General features: G+C 35.0%; 2 protein-coding genes across 2 annotated transcripts; both read left to right on the top strand.

The window, feature by feature from the left end:
- Positions 1 to 4,211: 4,211 nt before the first annotated feature.
- Positions 4,212 to 8,699, top strand: LOC122590465 (G-type lectin S-receptor-like serine/threonine-protein kinase SD3-1). Its single transcript, XM_043762664.1, has 2 exons — positions 4,212 to 4,352; positions 6,213 to 8,699. The coding sequence occupies exon 2, from the start codon at positions 6,246 to 6,248 to the stop codon at positions 8,553 to 8,555; it is 2,310 nt and encodes a 769-aa protein (XP_043618599.1). The 5' UTR covers positions 4,212 to 4,352; positions 6,213 to 6,245; the 3' UTR covers positions 8,556 to 8,699.
- A 1,082-nt stretch (positions 8,700 to 9,781) lies between these two features.
- LOC122593236 (40S ribosomal protein S20-2) lies at positions 9,782 to 12,264 on the top strand. Its single transcript, XM_043765618.1, has 4 exons — positions 9,782 to 9,892; positions 10,225 to 10,356; positions 11,683 to 11,796; positions 11,973 to 12,264. The coding sequence occupies exons 2-4, from the start codon at positions 10,245 to 10,247 to the stop codon at positions 12,113 to 12,115; spliced, it is 369 nt and encodes a 122-aa protein (XP_043621553.1). The 5' UTR covers positions 9,782 to 9,892; positions 10,225 to 10,244; the 3' UTR covers positions 12,116 to 12,264.
- The last annotated feature ends 7,523 nt before the right edge of the window (positions 12,265 to 19,787 follow it).

Consider the following 19,787-nt stretch of genomic DNA (forward strand, 5'->3'; position numbering starts at 1 on the left):
AACCCATGTTCCCGTAAAACCCATCTACCAAATACCTTATACATGAAACAATATTTATAGTTAAATATTCTCAATGATGTATGTAGTCAGATTTGAAATTTTATTAACTATGCATAATTTATACGGTTGTGTATAGTGTGTAGTTAATTATGCAAAATTATAATGGTTGATTAATAGTGATGGTGAAATTATCACTACCTAGTTGTTTTTTTTATGTTCGCACTTCGCAGTAGCTAGTGATCGTTTTATTAATACCGGTTAGGATGAGTGGGGGATGCAGTGTAGGATCGGTGGGGTCTTAATCCCGTCTTTAATTTAGATCTTTACCATATAGTTACATTAAAAATGTTATTTTTTTAATTTTGTACTATTTAATATGGAATATTTATGGGTTTTGTACAACTAAATGACACAATACACTCATGTAGTATTAATTTGATTTTACAATTATTTTTTCACATAATTCGATGGTAATTCAATGAAAAAGTAATGCAAAATCAAACCTAGATGATTACTTATATTGGATCATTGTTTATCCCATATGTATTACCTTTATTATGTAAATGTCCCCTCTAGATAATTTTTATGGATTCATCACTGGTTCCAGTGGTTTGGATATTTAATGAAACGTTTTATTTTCACGCTCCTCTTGGAACAACAGTTGGGTCTAAGTTTAACAAAAGAATATTCAAAAAACGCTATACGACAATTAAACTGTTGCTATAAGCTAGTCACAAGAAAGTAGACTAAACTTGCAACAGTACCAAATAATAATATGAGTAATTGATATGTTATGATAGCTATTGTTCTTTCACTTTATACATGCGAATTGGCATGTGAAAAGTTATTCACTTTACTTATCTATACTCTTTTATAAAAATTATCACACCCTTCATTTTTAAAAATAGTTATATAAAAATTACATACGAAATTATTAAATTACCCTTAATAAATACCTACTATGAAAAAAGGATTTTATTAAATACCAAATTTATTAAATTACACTCTAAACCTTTTAATAATTAACACTTTAAGCCCTTATCTTCTAAAATTTTTCACTATCTCAATTACATCAACCTACACCACTTAGACACCGCCACCACCCCCACCAATAGTACCATCACCGACACTACTAGACCGCCTTCCCCATCACTGTCGTTGCGCAATGATATCATGTTCGTACATGTGAAAAAATCTTTACACATTGCTTATCATGTATTGCCCAGCTTGTATCCTTATTCTTTGATTGCAAACGAATCTGTTTCGCTTTCACATAATAAATATGAGTGAGAAAAACATTAGTGTACTAGAGTAATTTTATATCTTCTTATAAAATGCATCTACTTATCTCAAGATGAAAGGTGAGGGAGAGGTACTCAATAAGTGACTTAAAAAAAAAGGGAAATGATAAATCCAGCCATAAAGGCTGTATTTAATGTGTATAAAACAACTTGTATCTTTCATGTTAAAAGCTCATCCCCTGATTTTCATGGTAAATATACAAATAATTTATGCACTTTAAACACAACCCTAAGGGCTGTATTTAGCAAACCAAAAAAAAAAACCCAACTATAATGAGGTACTTTATTAACAAAAGATTTCAGGATTAAGTTTTATAAGTGATAAAAAAATTTGGGAAAATTATGAAAGGATGAGGGTTTTCTTTTTCACTTTTAATGGATTTTTTTTATATAAGTGATTTTCGAATGCTCCACTAGGTAATCGAGTAAGCCAACGATATGTTGGTTATCGTTGGTTTAGTTAGAGGCTTGATGAACTTCTTTTTACATTTCAGCAACCCATGGAATAATAAATCAAGAAAATCTTTGATAATACGAGTCATAAGAAAAAACCTCATGATAGTTTATATGAGACTCGAAGACAGAGCCAGAATAATTATTTCAATGAGTAATTTAAAAAAATTAATTTTATGATTTGTATTTATTTTTCAAATTTACTTTTTTTTATAAGGACAAAATTACAAATATATCCTTAAAAATTAATTTTTTACGATGCATCAAAATTGAGCTGAAGCCAGTTGCCTACACTGTCCCATGCTAAATCCATTCATGTCCATTAGGCAGGATATTTAACGTGTTAATAGCAACTGCAAAGGTTGATATTGCTCCTTTTTCAATGCCCAATTTGAGTGATATGGTTTAGTTAGTTGATGGGTCGCATCTTAAATCTACGAAAAATTGAGGCAATCTTGTGTTGCGCGGTTTGGGTTATTTGAAAACATCGTAATGAAGAGGTTTTTTCTCTTGGTAAAAATCACCCGGATCTTTTGTTTGATTTTATTGTGGTTCAGTCGTACGTGTAGATCTCAAGCAGATGTAAGAAGTTTTGTTTTTCGAGGGACGAGTGGTTCCAAAATTTATTTTTGTAATGTTCGTCTTGTTTTCCTTAGGCTTTGTTTTGGGCTTATTGTATGTGTAAAGTTTATTTTGGTTATCAAATCTTTTACTTGATGCCTTGTTTTTTATAATATTTAGTCATTTAAACAAAAAAATTACAACTGCACGGGTTGACACACAACGCTAGTATCCTTCGTTTATGGCTAGTCCAACTTGAAGAAAAAAAAAAGGCACAGGGTAATACCATCAGGCAAAAGTCAACTCGACCAAATACCACCAGGCAAAAGTCAATCCGACAAAAGCATTTGCGGCGACGTCGCCGTTAATACTCTGAGACTGACAGAGGGCCCGCTTTTTTCACTGGCAGATTTACCATTACGGACATGGGGGCCCGCAGTATTAACGGCGATGTCGCCGCTAGTACTGCCTGGTCGGGGTTTGACTTTTTTTAGCCTGATGGCCTTACGAAAAAAATTTAAAAAAGAGTTAAGGTTGTTGCAGCAATAAATTGGTAGTCATGAATGGGGGTGGGTTGATAAATGAAGTTGAATTTGCATCCCCCGACATTCTTCACCTGCTCTCTCGAATCTATGTATTTGTATTTCTTACTTTCTTTTATTTTTTAACTTGTTAAAAGCTGGACATGACACGTTCAACTTGTTACTTGATCCCCTATAATATTAATTTCTGTCTTACGCAATCTTTCTAAGAAACGGTGAATATAATTGAATAAGATTTTTATATTTTATAATAAATTTGTAAGATAACAAATCTCATTTTAATCCTATATTCCTATGTATGTAGTTGTTTAGCTAGAATAATACGAGTAATTTTTATTTAGTATTTTATGGGGATACATCTATGATTGTAACGCACTCACTCATGTTTCAAGAAATATATTATCCTTTAACTGACTTTTGATCCATCATCAAGTTGTCTAGAACCTCATTTTATTACTTTATTCTTTTCTTTGACTCACAAAAGTAAAACTTTCATCATCCGTTAAATAATAAAACTGTATTACTCATATTATGATATAAATCATATAATCCATGTTAAGGACATTATTTCGGTCTTTCTATATGTCTAGATTGTTGCTTATCTTAGATTAAAGCACGAATGTTAAATTTTAAATTATGGAAGAATACATGATACTTTTCATATATATATATATATATATATATATTTTAAGAATGAAACTTTTGAAAAGTTTTATTCTCCAAATTTAAATATTGGATAAATGGAACCGATCAATAATTTACTCACAAAAGTTTCAAAATATGTTAAGTATTTTTCAAATGGAAAAAATTAATATAAGGTTGTCCGATACCTAAGCTTAGGTGTGAAACTCCTCACATACAAATATTTTAATATTTTCTGATTAATGAATAAATGTTTGGGTCTCCATTATTTTTATGGATTAAAAAAATAATATGTGAGTGTTCCACACCTAAACTTAGATAGTTAACAACCTTATATTCCCATCACCTTTTCAAATAATAGTTAAGTGAGCTACAATGATTGTAGTATAAAAAGATAGACATTTGATATGACTTATGAGTATATGTATTCCGACTTGTACAAAGCAAAAATGTAGATTGCCAAAAATGACAACCCTGGCGAGAAAACAACATAAAAATTGAAATAATACAACCTCAAGAAAAATATAAAGGTCCAAAAATGTAGGTTCCAGAAAGATATTAAAAATGCTTTAAAAGAAAAGTACAAACTGAAAGTAAAAATAAAAACAGTTTCATCTTTTACTCTTTTTAACTTAAAGTTACCTAATACAGTGTGTGTACTAAAAGACAGAATAACAAGCTACAAAAGTCCACAACTCCTTTTCATGACCAGTCCACTTCTGCACTCTCCCCATCCCACTCCACTCACGGGTGTACTCGCCGGCCAACTTTCACCTCCGGCAGCTTTTTCCGGTGACCATGTACTTAAACCACCAATAAATGTGCTTCATTTAGATTTTTCTTCTCCTTCCTGGTAAGTCACCTTTTTATCTTCTTTTTTTTAATACCATTTTGCTACTTTATTTAGACCCCATTTCTCTTGGTTTCAGACCTATAGTACATCTAATATAATTTCAATGCCTTTTCTATTCTGCATTTACTTTGTTTATTTAAAGTTTTTAAGTTTAAAGTTTAACTTTTTTGTGGTTTGTGTTATTTTTAACACTTGTCAATTTGCATCTAGCCCAAATAGTTAGTATTGGGTTTCTCATTTTAGCTTGTACTTTTTCATAGAGAGCAAAGGATTCTTGGATTTCTTTCCATATATTGTGTGTAAGTACACATTTTGATTAACCATAATTTATCCATTTTCTATATCTTAAAAACTTGCTAAACTTTAAGATCATGTTTCTAATTTTCACTAATTTTTAGCTCATGTTTTTTCTTACCCATTAAGTTTCTGGGCTTTTTCTTGCTAATCTTGCATACCCATCTGAAAAGTTCTTGTCTTTTTGCTTAACCATGTATTTTACTCTTACTCATCTTAATGTTCTGTATTCACTGAAATTTCAGATTAGAGTATCTTTTTTGTTCTTTGTTTTCATACCCTTAAAAAAATCTTTGAACTTTCTTGCCCAATCTTCTCATTTTTCTAATTTTAGTTTTTTATTACATGCGCATTAAAATAGTCTTGACTTTTTGTTCAATCCTGTGTGCATATATTTTAATGACCCCCTCTTTTATGTATGTGCTCAATCATGGACACTTGGCCATTCACTTTACCTTGCTTTTAGCTCATAATATCTATACCTGAGTGTTGTGTTTATGTGTAAAGACACCATAAGATCAAACCGTCATCAAGGTGGCCTAGTGGTCATGCCTGATGGTTTTAGGTTCAAGCCTCCTTAGGTAAACATAAGCCACGTACATCCGAGTCAAAGACTAGCCCTCATCCTACGTAACCTGAACAGTGAAAACCTGGCCTGTTACCCGTTTCTACAATAAGCTTGATCTCAATGTCTATCATTGAACTGCAATTTCTCAAATCTACCATTTGGGCTTCTCATCGGTCATCATTTCTCTCTTGTTTCATACATACTGAAAAGCGTTCTTCACTTGGTACTCAATCTTCTATGTGTGCAAGTGTAGCGTGCGTTGACTTCACATCTTGTTAGTTGACCTTATATATGACAGTGATTACATGGGTCCAAATGTCCTATTATATGATTGCACAAGGTTTTTCCTTATTTGGGTTTTTCATTTATGTGCATTCTTGGCCGTTTAATTTTGTGGGTTCCCATTGTATTTTTCCTTCTCTTGCTTTTTCTATAGTCCACTTTCAATTTTGTTCACAAATAACTACATATTATATTAAAGATTTTCAACTTTTAATATCTCATCCATGAGGTTGCTCCTCACCAAATATACTATTAATAAAGGCTAATAGATTGACTTTATTTGTTTAAAGTTTCAATCTTTATTTTACTTTTTATAAGTGCCTGGATTGTATATGTGAATTGTTTAGCACCATTTCTTAATAATTCTTTTAGAGATCCAAAAAGTGTTTACTTATGCTCAAATGATCATCATATCTGCCTAACCTGGGACCCATTCGTACCAAAGATTCAATTTTACCAACTAGTCACTGTATCCATAACATGTTATTTCATACTAATATATTACCTATTTTAATACTGTTCTTTTTGTCCATGGTTTGGTTATGGTGGACCATCAAATGATCAAAGTTGATTCTTCATTCCTCACATGCAAATTTCTTATTATTAATAGTCATCGAGCTTTCTTCTTGATGACTGTTTTAAACTAGATTCAGTTTTGTTTGTTGCAACTGAAGCATTTTTTTTTGTAGCTAAGCTGAAGTTGGTTTAATGTGCAGAGATCAAGACTGCAACTTTAAGCATATGCAGATATGCTTGGAAAGGAGAAATCATCGATCTTCATTTCAATCTTTTTATTCGTTATTGTTCTTTTGCCAGTTGTTTTTTCACAAATTCAGCTGGGTTCAAGACTATCGGTGGATGCCAAAAATCATTGGTTTTCTCCAAATGGGGATTTTGCTATTGGGTTCTTTAACCGTTTAAATGAATATGGTATTGGGATCCGTATAAGCTCGGGTTTGATACCAGTTGAGAAACAACCCATTGTTTGGGTTGCTGGTGGTGACTTGAGAGTAGGAGACAAGTCATATTTCGAGCTAACAGAAAATGGTGAACTGGTTCTTTTTGATTCCAGCAAGGGAGTTGTTGTTTGGGCCAGCAATACCACCAATATCTCTGTTGATTCAGCAGTTCTGCAAGACGATGGCAATTTTGTTCTTTTGAAAACGAACAAAGATGTTGTTTGGCAAAGCTTTGGTACTCCATTTGATACACTTCTCCCAGGCCAGAACTTATCTACAAATCAAGTCCTTCGAGCTGCTAGCAGAAATTCTATTTCGAGTTTTTACAGTCTTCGAATTGGCGTTGTGGGTGATTTGGAACTTAAATGGGAAAATGATGTTATTTACTGGAGAAGTGCAGTCACCTCTTCCCGATCGGCTCTTCGAGCTGTGTTTGCTTCTGATGGTGCTCTACAACTCTTTGATCAGATGTCAAGCCCAATATGGTCGGTGTTTAGTGAAGATCATGGTGAACCAGATGTCAAGTTTCGGATTCTTCGGTTGGATGTTGATGGAAATCTTAGACTACATTCATGGACGAAAAAATCAACCTCATGGAAGCTGGTGTGGCAAGCTGTTGGGAACCAATGTGATGTTTTTGCAACTTGTGGGTTTAATGGAGTTTGTGGGTTTAATGAATCAGGTTTTCCGGTTTGTAAATGCCCGTTTTCACTATCGTCACTTCCTTCTTCCAAATGCCTGGTTCCTTATCAGCCAAGTTGTAAATCAGGTTCATCCATGATTAAACTTGAGCATACTTCCTTGTATGCTACTTACCCACCTAACGAAACGATCATCTCTCAAGTTAGCTCTACACAATGTCAGAACTTGTGTCAAGAAGATCATCTTTGCACTGCTGCAACCTTCATGAGTGATGGAGCTGCAAATTGCAGAATTAAGAAAACACAATACGTTAGCGGTCAAATGGGTTTATCCGTATCTTCCATTTCATTTGTCAAAAGATGTAATGATCCTATTGCAGTTATACCCAGTTTAACCAAATCCAAACCTGGAATTCCCTCACAAAGTACTCCTTTGAAACAAGATCCACACAATGGGATTTGTGTTTCTTGTTTGGTTGGAGTTGGTGGTGGCACGATTATCGTGTTTATCGTGATTCACTTGGGGCTAATGGGCTTTTTGATATACCGAAGAAGGTATTCTTTCAAGACTCAGGCTGGTTCAACCTACAAAGGAGACTGTCCTAAGCCAAGTGGTTTTCTTCCTCTGTCATACACTGAAGTGAAGGAAATCACAGAAAATTTTAAGCACCAGATCGGGTCAAATACATTTAAAGGTGTTCTCCGTGAAAACCAACCCGTGTTGGTGAAAGATTATAGTACTGTCAGCATAGACCCACGAAAGTTTAGATGTGGGATGTTGAAACTAGGAACCATTCATCACAAAAATCTGGTTAGGTTAGAGGGTTATTGTTGTGACTCAAGTTACAGGTTCTTGGTGTACGAGTACCTCAAGAATGGCTCTCTTGAAAAGTCTTTGGAAGACCCTGTGATACGCAAGAGGCTAACCTGGAGGAAAAGGTTGGACCTATGTTTAGCTGTTGCAAGGGCAGTTTCGTATTTACACATGGGATGTCGAGAGTTTATTGGCCATGGAAATCTTTGTTGTGAAAATGTGGTCTTGGATGAGAATTTAGAGGCTAAAGTGTCCGAATATGGTTTGAGAAGTTTTCTTGGTGATGGATCAAATGGAGGCAGCGCGAAGGATATACTCGATTTTGGAAATGTGGTGTTGGCAGTGTTAAGTGGTGATCCGAAGGCTAACCATGGTGGTTATGAGTGGGCTTTTGAGAAATGGGTGGGTGGCAACATGACGGATATAGTTGATCAAATGCTTGAAGGCGGTGTAGATGGTAATGAATTGGAGCGTGTTTTGAGGATAATGTTTTGGTGTTTTCAGGCGGATGAGAGAATGCGGCCTTCAATGGGAGAGATAATGAACGTGTTGGAGGGTGCAATGGAGGTCGATCCGCCACCACCCATAACGGCTTGCCTGAGCAAACCGCTTGAAGTAGAAACCGGATCAGACTCTGATGTTTAATTTAGGAACCTAATGACCATGAGATGCAAAGCATGAACTAATTTTTTGTGCTTGTTCTTGTTTATATCCGAGGTTAACTTAATTGTACAAGCTCTTAGAAGTGCCTAATGAATTAATTGATCTTTAGATTCCTTGTTAGCTTAATCCATCGTTTTTTACGAGTATTGGTCACAACTTGTTATTAATAAAAATAATAAATTGTGATGAAAATTGAAATTTGAGTTCCTACAAAGTTGTCGCCTCGTGAGTGTCACACTCACACTAACACATGTAGCCACTTGAAATTGTTGTATACAGCCATGCAACTTTATGGGAATGGACTCATGGAGCAATCATGTCATATTTTTTATACAATACAATTATTTAAATTGTCGTTTTGACGATTCATTTGACTTCACATGTTTGATGTAATAATGGACAGTTTAGTCGATGCAACCGAAGCTATGGAGGCATTCCCGTATTAGCTTGCGTACCAACTTATTAGCAAAGTATAGTCAAAGGAAAGAAAACGGCTTATTTCGCCAGTCAAACTTCTTGGATCGTTGTTTGCGACAAACCATTTAGACATCAACATCGACACTACCAATTATGTTATTAACGGAATAAAAAAGATGAGATGTATATTAATTGATGGCAAAAACACTTGGATGTTATATTAACAAATTATTTACAAATAAAAGTGTCAACAATTAAACATGAATTTTTTTTATTTTTTGAAAGAGAACAAAGATATTAATTTAACTAATGCAAGACAAATAAGTTTTTAAATATTTGTTTGTAATATGTTTGTCATTCTATCATACTTCAACATGTGGGAGAATAAAAATGGTTATGTGAATGTGTTTGATCCAACCTGACCCGAACTCTTTTTTGTCAACGGGACTAACACCAGGTTTGATCGAACCCAAACCCAAACCCAAACCCGTTTGAACCTGGTTATTAGTCAAAGGGTGACTGGGTTTTTTATCAGGTTTTTTGGGAATATTTGCCCAAAATCAAACCCGATCCGAAAACCCAGACTGGTTTTAAAACGCTATGTTTTCTAAAAACCGAACTGGTACAAAGCCGGTTTTTTGAACCCGGTCTTTGGGAATGCCTACCTGGCTATCTGTGCGGGTGAAAAATATGCGGCTATTTGATGGCATGGGCCCAACCCATCTCTGTTTCCAACTAAATCAACCATACCTATTCATATGGGCCTTGTATTTTAATCCCTAATTTTGGGCCGAGCTCCATTTTCTGTGACTAAGCCTATAAACTGAACTAGGGTTTCTTTGTCCCTAATCTGAGCATCATCACACAAAGCAGCTGCCCCTTTCCCGGACTAATTTTTACAGGTTCCTTTTAATCTCCAGTCTATTTTATTACTAAAATCCCATTAATTATTATTAGTGTTTTATTTATCATATCAAATAATAGTGGATTTGTTGCTTACTCATTGTACTGATAATCATGTTTATCATATGTAACTATAATATTTGTATACATGTGAAAATAAAGCCCATAGCTTTTTGACTGTTAATATTTAATGATGGTAAAAACTGGTATGCCCATTTTATGTATTTGTTGAGATGCCATAATTTAGTGAATTTATGTTAGTATAACTAGCAGTGGATTTTTTGACAAGAAATGATTGACACATTATTTTATTTTTTAAAAAAACTTTTAGTATAAAGAAGCAAAACAAATATGGCGTACGCAGCGATGAAACCGACGAAGGTGGGGCTAGAAGAGCCACTAGAACAGGTCCACAAGATCAGGATCACTCTTTCATCAAAGAATGTTCAGAATCTTGAAAAAGGTATTACCTTTTTCCAATCATGGCTTTGCTGATTGTTTTGTAGATTATTTGTTGTTGTCGTAAACTATTCACGGCTTTAGATTTGTGTTGGATGAATTGTACGAAAATTTGCCCTTTATTAGAAGATTTTGCAATCAGTAGAAGAGTTGGATACGGAAAATGATATGAGTTTTCTCACAAGTGTATCAAGTTATCAACCCGTGACCAAATGCTCACCAGAATAAATGTTATTATCTATATCTATACTATATTATAAAGCAAATAGGTTTCAACTTTCAATTTCAACAATATACACATGATAATACATAATGCACCATACATCAATGCCTACAACTTTCTCTCTCCTCCATAAATCAATTTATTTCTCTAATTCTTTCAAAATCTTTATCTCAAAAACCGTACATCGATAAATTATAAAAATTATCTGGGTGTTCTTAAAATTTCATGCTCTTTCATTAGAGATGTCATTCGATATACTTTCGACGAATTTTTAAATCCGAGGGCGGAGCCCGTACGGCTAAGACACTCTATGACTTATCACTTCCTATGACCTATCATACTCTAATACTCTATGACTTATCACCTTCACCATCTCACCGCCGCAACGCGCGGGTACTTGCTCTCGTCTTTATTTAACTTATAAAGGCTTTATTCTGTGTGTTCAACTTTCAAATACTGCTATAGTTTGCATCATGTGGTGACATTTACATAAGAGTCTGTAATTTTCCACGTATGCAAAAACACCACCGGATACATACAAAGCAATTTCTGAAAGTTGGATGCATACTGTGGATATGAATTTTTGAAATAGTTGAATCCTACATATATTTTTGCAATTGTGTACCTGATTTGTTTTCTTTTTATGGATGACATTGTTTCAATTGTGGGTTGTAATTATAATACAATGTTGATCACTTTCTCTGAATAATTACCAGGATGAGCATCTTTTGCAATTGAAACAATTTCACTGTTTAAACATGTCACATGAAGAACACGATCTTAAGCTTATAAAAAGGACAGTAATATTTATGACTCTCTTCATTTGACATGTTTTTTGCTTGAATATATACAAATGGCACAAGATACATACATGATGTATGGCCTACATGAAAGTGTTCCACACACGTGGAGGTGGTTGATATGAAGGTTTTCTGCGGATGGGCTGTTTATATATAAGTATCAGATGCATGGCCTTAAAATGTTGAATACTTGAGTGGCTTTTAAATACTTTTTCTCATTTATATTATGCTTCTTTGATGTCAATCATTGATGTTAAATTTTGTGTTATTATTATTGTGGTCTGAGTTTTGATTTTTGAAATCACAGTTTGTGCGGATTTGATCCGTGGTGCCAAAGACAAGAAACTACGTGTCAAAGGACCTGTTAGAATGCCGACCAAGGTTCTCAAGATAACAACAAGGAAGTCTCCTTGTGGTGAAGGTAATTGGCCGTAATCAGAACTACTAGATAAGTAGCTTTCAAAGAGCATTTGTTATTGAAAATCAGAACGAAAATGTTACATAAGCAATCTCAACCTAGAGTTGTACAAATGCTCTAAGCGGGTTATTGATCTTTTCAGTACCTTTCAATTAATACATCTTTTTTCTTGTCTTTAGGAACAAACACATGGGATAGATTCGAGCTTCGCGTCCACAAGCGGGTTATTGATCTTTTCAGTTCGCCAGATGTTGTGAAGCAAATTACCTCCATAACTATTGAACCTGGTGTCGAGGTTGAAGTTACCATTGCCGATCCATAGATACATCACCTTTCTTTTACTCTTGTGTTGCAATGAATGATTTCAGCGTTAAGGTTTTTTGATAGCCGTTTTATGTATGTCTCTTACCATTGCAATTTTGAGGATCCACAATTGACATATCTTGAAATGCATTCTCAGTCTCTTCAATACTTTTGTTGGTTTTTATAACATATACTTGTATGTGAATCACAAGTTAAACTCGTGGTATGACCGACTTGCGCAAGAACCAATTCAAATTGGTTCAAGTTATTGGTTCACACCTGATGTAAATATGTAACTGAAACTGAGTCAGAACACACACAAAAAAAAAAAACAAAAAAACTATGCAACTGAAAAGAAGTTTAGTACAACATTATACAGAAAGCAATTTTCTTTGTACATGATTCTAAATATGGAAGTCAAATGGAAACTTGATTCAATAATGGTTTACTTACAGCACAATCATGTTAAGGGTTATACAAGTAGAATGAGGGTACTCCAATATATTCAAGATAATAGGATCATTTAACTAGTACCTTCGGTTGTTGATCCAATACCTGCAGTACTAGTAAATCTTTCTTTTAATGTATGATCTCAAGCAACAATAAATCTCAAAGTACTGTGTATGCTTAAAAAGATATATCTCAAAGTAGTAACAGAAAGATGTGTAAATTCCGAGGGAACTCACTAACAAGAACAAAATAGTACAAGTTAATGAAACTTAGAAAAATAATCAAAGTTATGTTTGCAATATGACAAACTTGAATTAATCTCAAAATGATTCGTATTAAATCATCTGTACAAATCCACAGAGATATGGAATGCCAAACACACAAGAGGGTATTGCATGAAACTTTCAAAAAGATGTGAATGGTTAGTCCAACTTTTCAGGTGCAAATTTGAAACTAAAAAATAGCAACATCTCTTTGCTAGTATGGTTCAGTGAACAAAATGTTAGAATATGATCACGTAAAATAAACGTATGTCCGAAAAGTATTTAAGCCTATGGGGTCACACCTCAACGTGAATGTAACTATAATTAATTAATATATTAAATGTAATTTATTAATTAATTTGATCACGAAAAACTAACGGTCGTCTGTTAAATGTTAATAGTTAACGGTACTTAACTGACGGACTTAACGGAGGAGACAATTGTGATTAAATGAAAAATTAAGAAACCCTATAGAAGCTTCCCAGAGGGGGACGGCCAAAACATAAGGGTTTTTAGAAAACCCTAAACTTGTTTTTCAAGTTAAACTTTGGCTATAAATACAAACATTTTTCTTAAGTTTTTCATACACACAATTATTAAGGTTTTCTAAAACCCTAAAATTCTCTCCTCCTCCCTCTCTCTTGGCTTCGGCCGTTCCTCACAAAAACAAAGGGTTTTGGGTTTTGTTTGGTTCGTGTGAAAGGGTATTAACAAAGGGTTGTTTGTTCATGATCAAGTACTAGCATACGTACGTTCCAACGTTGTGTGTGCAATCGTAGAGAGGTTATTTTAAACCTTGTTCTTGATTTAAACTCTCAAATATAAGGTACATATTCTATACTTTGGTTAATTAATTAAACTGCATAGATCTTGTCTTCCGTTGCGTGCTTTGTGATTTGTTGTGATAATTAGTTATATAACCCAACAGTGGTATCACGAGCCTACTATGTATGTTTTTTGATTACCAAAAGATCAAAACTTGAAGGGGGTTAGGGTTCTTGATCTTCAAATTTTCGAATATATATATATAGTTAAATTGTTTTTGTAATTTAATTACATTATTTAATTAGAAAAAGGTTTTATTTAATATATATATATAGTTCGAAAATTTTTCCAGAAAAAGGTTTTTTTTAGGGTTACTAATCCAAGTTTTGATTAATTACATGTTTATGTGATAAATTGTATGTAATTATATGTTGTACCTTTAATTTTAATGGTTAAAAAGAAGTAAAAATCATAAATTTTTCATGCAAATCATTCATGATTCTTAGATATATTGATATGAAATCTTGATCATTAGGGTTAATTATGCTAGATAATTGTATAATTAATTGTGTGACAATGTGAATTTTTCGTATAAACTTTCTGTTTTGCGTCATTTTACTAAAAAATTCATATCTTTTAATCCGTAATGAGTTAGAGGTCGTGCTTTGAACTGTAGATTCTCAACACATAGGGCTAAAACTTTGTAGTTCTGGTCGAAATCTGAATCGGACCATAAACAGGTCTAAACAGGTCGTGAAGCTACTGGAACTTCCAGTGAGCAAACTATGTGCTTATATGATAATTGATTGTTTTGTATATGTTTAAGGCTTACGCAATCAAGACAACTTGATGTATGTGGTCCTCTTCTTTGAAGGGGGAGCCGATTTAGACATGAATAAACCATAGTGACATGTTTAGGTGGCCTACCATAACTCGTTACATGCTTAAAAGTTATAGTTGATATAAATTGTGATGTAAAATTGTTTTGAGAAAATATAAACTTGACTAAGCAATATCGAAATAGAGATTTTTTAAATAAAATTGGAGTCTTACAACCTTGAGATACACCGGCTCACCCATTTGAACAAACTCTAAGAGAGGTATAAGTCGGAGTGCGCTAGCCTTCTAAAAGGGCGGGTTTTTAATTGCGTTCATCGCAAACCTTTGCCCTTGCGCTTCTTTGTGCGTTCAAATGGAGCTACCGAGCTCTCTTGTGTTGCTAAGACTATAAAAATGATTTTATTAAATATTATGTTTAGAAGATATGCATGAATCTTCGAAACATAACTTTTTGATCACATATCAAATTGTATGACCCAATAAACTTAAGTCATTTGCCATCCAATTTGTCAAGGACACATGGGGTTGTTGTTTTACTCACTGGTACACAGTGGTGAAATGACGATTGCATGGCGAAACCCATTCATTGGTACACAGTGGTGGTCAATTTTGCACGTTCTTAGTTGGACGACTTAAAACGAGTTAAGCGGTGAGACCTTGACCCGTGGCAAAAGATGGGACAAAACATGACTACAAAAGAACACTTGATGAATCGAGTATCTTACGTAGGTCTCATACTTTCTAGGAATTGCACTTGTAATGCAATTATTGATCGTCACTTACCTTTTGAGTGCAATCATTTCTAGCAGATCAACTGATGAAATGGTTGTATGTCAATTGGATCCTAGCCTTACTGAAATTAATTGTTTATTCTATAAACATTGGGTAATTAATTTCTTAAGGATTGAGTATCGAAAATAATGATTTTTGAACTTAATCTGTTTTGTAGATGGCAATGAATCCCTCCACAAACACCAATGCTTTTTGGCAAAAGTTTGAAAGAAAAGTTCTTTCTGGACAAAACTCAAATGATCTCATTCATAGACCGAGAATGGTTCTAAATAACTATGAAGTCCTTGATGAGGAGAGATCAGTTGTTCCTAGAATTGGTGCTGCAACTGATGAGTTGAGTGCAACCGATACCGCATTTGGAAGGCAATATTTGTATGAATTGCATAAAGCAGTTTTTAGCCTACAACACGAGCAAGGAACACCAGTTGGACCTCATATACTGAAATGGAAAATGTATTTTGAGAAATTGGAAAAGCTGAATAATGCTTATGCTCCTCCATTTATGATTGGAATGATTCTCAAGTCACTTTCTAAGGACTTTGAGAATTTTGTGAGCAATTATCGTTTACATGGGACGGGTAATACAGTTACTGAACTCCATGCCATGATAATTGAGTATGAAAAACAGCTTCCAAAGAAATTTCCATCACCCCAAGTTCTTGTAATCAAGGGGGGAAAAGTCTAGAAAAGAAAACAACCAATCGCCAAGGGCAATGAAATGCCTTTAACGAAAAAGGGTACAACGGCTAAAGACCAGAGCTGTCATTATTGTAATGAAGTCGGGCACTGGAAGAGGAACTGTCCTAAGTATCTTGCTGAGTTGAACTCGAAGAAGAAGAATACTAGCGGCGCTAGTACTTCAGGTATCATCACCATTGAATTATTTTCCTTAACTAAGCGTAAGTCGTGGGTTTATGACACTGGCTGTGGAACTCATATCTGTAATGAATTACAGGGGCTTAGGAAAAGGAGGAAACTGAAGCCCGGAGCTTTGCAGTTGATAGTGGGCAATGGTCTACCAGCAGCTGTTGAAGCGATTGGAGAATTTCATTTAGTTCTTCCTTCCGGTTTAATTATTGTTCTAGACAATTGTCATTATGCACCTTCTATTACTAGAGGTGTTATTTTAGTTTTTTTGTTGAAAGACAACGGATTCATTAATGTTTTTAATGATATTGGTATTTCAGTTTCTAAAAATAATCATTATTTTGATGCTATTGCTTATGATGGTATTTATGAAATTGATATGCGTGATTGTGTTTCAAATAATTCAATGAATAATGTTAGCAAAAGAGCCAAGACTGACTTGGACTCTACCTATCTTTGGCACTGTCGTCTTGCACACATTGGCAAAAACCGCATTGAAAAACTTCAACGTGAAGGGATCTTAAAAATGAATGATGAATCATTTGATAAATGCGAGTCATGTGTTTCCGGCAAGATGACACGAAAACCCTTTAAGCATTCGCCAGAAAGGGCTAAAGATCTTCTTAGACTCATTCATACTGATGTTTGTGGCCCATTTAGACATGTGTCAAGGAAAGGAGCTAGCTACTTCATAACTTTTACGGATGATTTCAGTCGTTATGGTTATGTTTACTTGCTTAAACATAAACATGAAGTCTTTGAAACATTCAAAGAGTTTAAGAATGAAGTTGAAAATCAACTCGGTAAAACCATCAAGATTCTTCGTTTGGATCGAGGTGGTGAATACTTAAGCCAAGAGTTTAAGGATTATCTTAAAGCATGTGGAATTGTCCAACAACTTACTCCTCCATATACTCCTCAGCATAACGGAGTGTCTGAAAGGAGAAATCGAACCTTGCTAGACATGGTGAGATCAATGATGACCCGTACAACTCTCCCATTTTCGTTTTGGGATTATGCTCTAGAGACTGTTGTACGCATTCTCAATATGGTTCCAACCAAGAAGGTTGACAAGACACCGTACGAATTATGGCATGGTGATGTCCCTAATTTGTCTTACTTAAGAGTCTGGGGATGTGAGGCACTTGTGAAGCGCGATACGCTTGACAAACTTGAACCTAGAACTACTAAGTGCATCTTTGTCGGATACCCTAAGGAAACGATGGGTTACGACTTCTATGATCCCGCCAAAAACACTGTTCGTGTTGCTCGATATGCTGAGTTCTTTGAAAAGAAGTTAGTTCAAGAGAACAGTGGGAGGGTTGTAGAACTTGATGAGACTCAAGAGGAAGATGTGTCACCTTCTGAAGAAACTAACAATCATCAACTTGGGGGGGGGGGGGGGAATGTTCAAAGTGATGAACCTCAAGTCGATGATAATGAAGCGATTCCACTTCGTAGGTCCGAAAGGACAAGACGTCCTACCGAAAGACTATGTCTGATGGTAGAAGAAGACGTTGTTGGAGATCTCGATGAGCCTCCGAATTCTAAAGCTGCATTATTAGATCCAGAATTTGACAAATGGCTTGAAACTACGAAGGTGGAAATGAAATCCATGAAAGACAATCAAGTCTGGAGCTTGGTTGATCTTCCACAAAATGCTCAAACTGTTGGGTGTAAGTGGATCTTCAAGAAGAAGACGGACATGGATGGAAATGTACACACCTATAAAGCTCGTCTCGTGGCGAAAGGTTATACTCAACGTTTCGGTGTTGATTATGATGAAACCTTTTCTCCAGTTGCGGACATTAGAGCTATTAGGATCATCTTAGCCATAGCAGCGTACTATGACTTTGAGATATGGCAAATGGATGTTAAGACTGCCTTCTTAAATGGTTACTTGGATGAAGAAGTTTATATGGATCAACCGGAAGGTTTTATTGATCCGAAACATCCCAACAAGTATGCAAGCTTCAAAGGTCCATTTATGGACTAAAGCAAGCATCAAGAAGTTGGAATAAACGGTTTGATGAAGAAATCAAAAGGTTTGGTTTTGTTCAAAATCCCGATGAGCCATGTGTATATCGCAAAGCTAGTGGGAGTAATGTTAATTTCCTTGTCTTATATGTCGATGACATATTAATCATAGGAAAACACATTCCAATGTTGCAAGATGTTAAATCCCATCTTGGAAAGTGTTTTGCCATGAAAGATTTAGGAGAAGCGACATTTATTCTTGGAATCAAGATCTATTGAGATAGATCAAGGCGATTAATTGGACTAAGTCAAAGTAGGGATGAGAATTTGGACCAGAGACCCGCCACTAACCCGCCCGTGCCCGACCCGCCCGGCACCCAAACGGGCCGGTTTACGATTCATGATGTTGATGATTCTCGGTTCTCGGGCCGGTTCGGGTCAGAACCATAATTTGCTGGTTTGATCCGGTAAACCCGTGACACAATATACATCATATACGAGTGATACAAAATATGGTGTATACATATATGTATTTAAGTAAAATCTGTTCTTCAATTTGTATCGGTGTTTGTATAAACATAAAGAGGATAATACAAACCTTGAATGAATTTTTTATCATGGTGTGGAAAGCCTTTTAAATATTAAAAGGGGTTTACGAAAGAGAAAAATGAAGAGCTTGTATATTATCATTGTAGACAGAGATCGATATGATGTTGTGTTAACCACTTTGATGAGTTTATGGAAGAAGATGAAGGTGTGGGTGATGATATTTTATATCATAAGGATAACCGTACTAATGTCAATGGAAAAGTTAAAAAAATGTGATGATATTTAATATTTAATATTCAATATGACTTTTTAGTATATCCATTCCATTATACAGCTGGAGAGATAAAGTTCCCTAATATTTAATTTATTTTTCTGGGAAAGGTAATATTTAATTTATTATATTTATGATATAAAGACAAAGGACCATCACTATCATCACCTAAACCTTACGCCTTTTTCTTCTTTATATACCATTTCATACTTTAACATTAGTTTCACTTTCACACACATCTACAAATATATGTTTACATCTAACCAGGAGATAAAAGAAGAACACATAAACCCACTAAAGTAAGAAACAAAAAGGAAATTTCATATCATCGTTCTCATGCTTTTATCTTCATCTTTCTTCTCTTTTTCATGCCTATATGACAGCAGTTTGTCTGGTTGTGTAGCTTACTAAATATTTCGGGTCAACCCTTACAACCCGAGCCCGACCCGGTAAAACCCGGGCCCGAACCGACCCGCCCGTGAGGTTAACGGGTCGGGTCACGGTTCCAATTTTTATGCAATCTCGGGTCACGGGTCACCACGGTTCAGGCCGGGTCGGTCCGGGTTTTGACCCGTGCACATCCCTAAGTCAAAGTGCTTATATTGATAAGATGTTGAAGCGATTCAAGATGGAGAACTCCAAGCGTGGGTCTATACCTATGCAAGAAGGACTTAGTTTATCTGTCAAACAAGGTGCTACTACGCCTAGTGAGGTGGAGCGTAAGAGTAGAATTCTTTATGCTTCGGTTGTGGGATCTATTATGTATGCGGTTAGATGCACTAGACCCGATGTGACGTTCGTGCAAAACATCGTTAGCCGATATCAACAGAATCCTGGTGAAAGTCACTGGATTGCTGTTAAAAAAATTCTGAAGTACCTACGAGCTACTAAAGATATATTTTTGGTGTATGGAGGAA

The sequence above is a fragment of the Erigeron canadensis genome, chromosome 3 (assembly GCF_010389155.1).
Source record: "Erigeron canadensis isolate Cc75 chromosome 3, C_canadensis_v1, whole genome shotgun sequence".
NCBI classification, from domain to species: Eukaryota; Viridiplantae; Streptophyta; class Magnoliopsida; order Asterales; family Asteraceae; genus Erigeron; species Erigeron canadensis.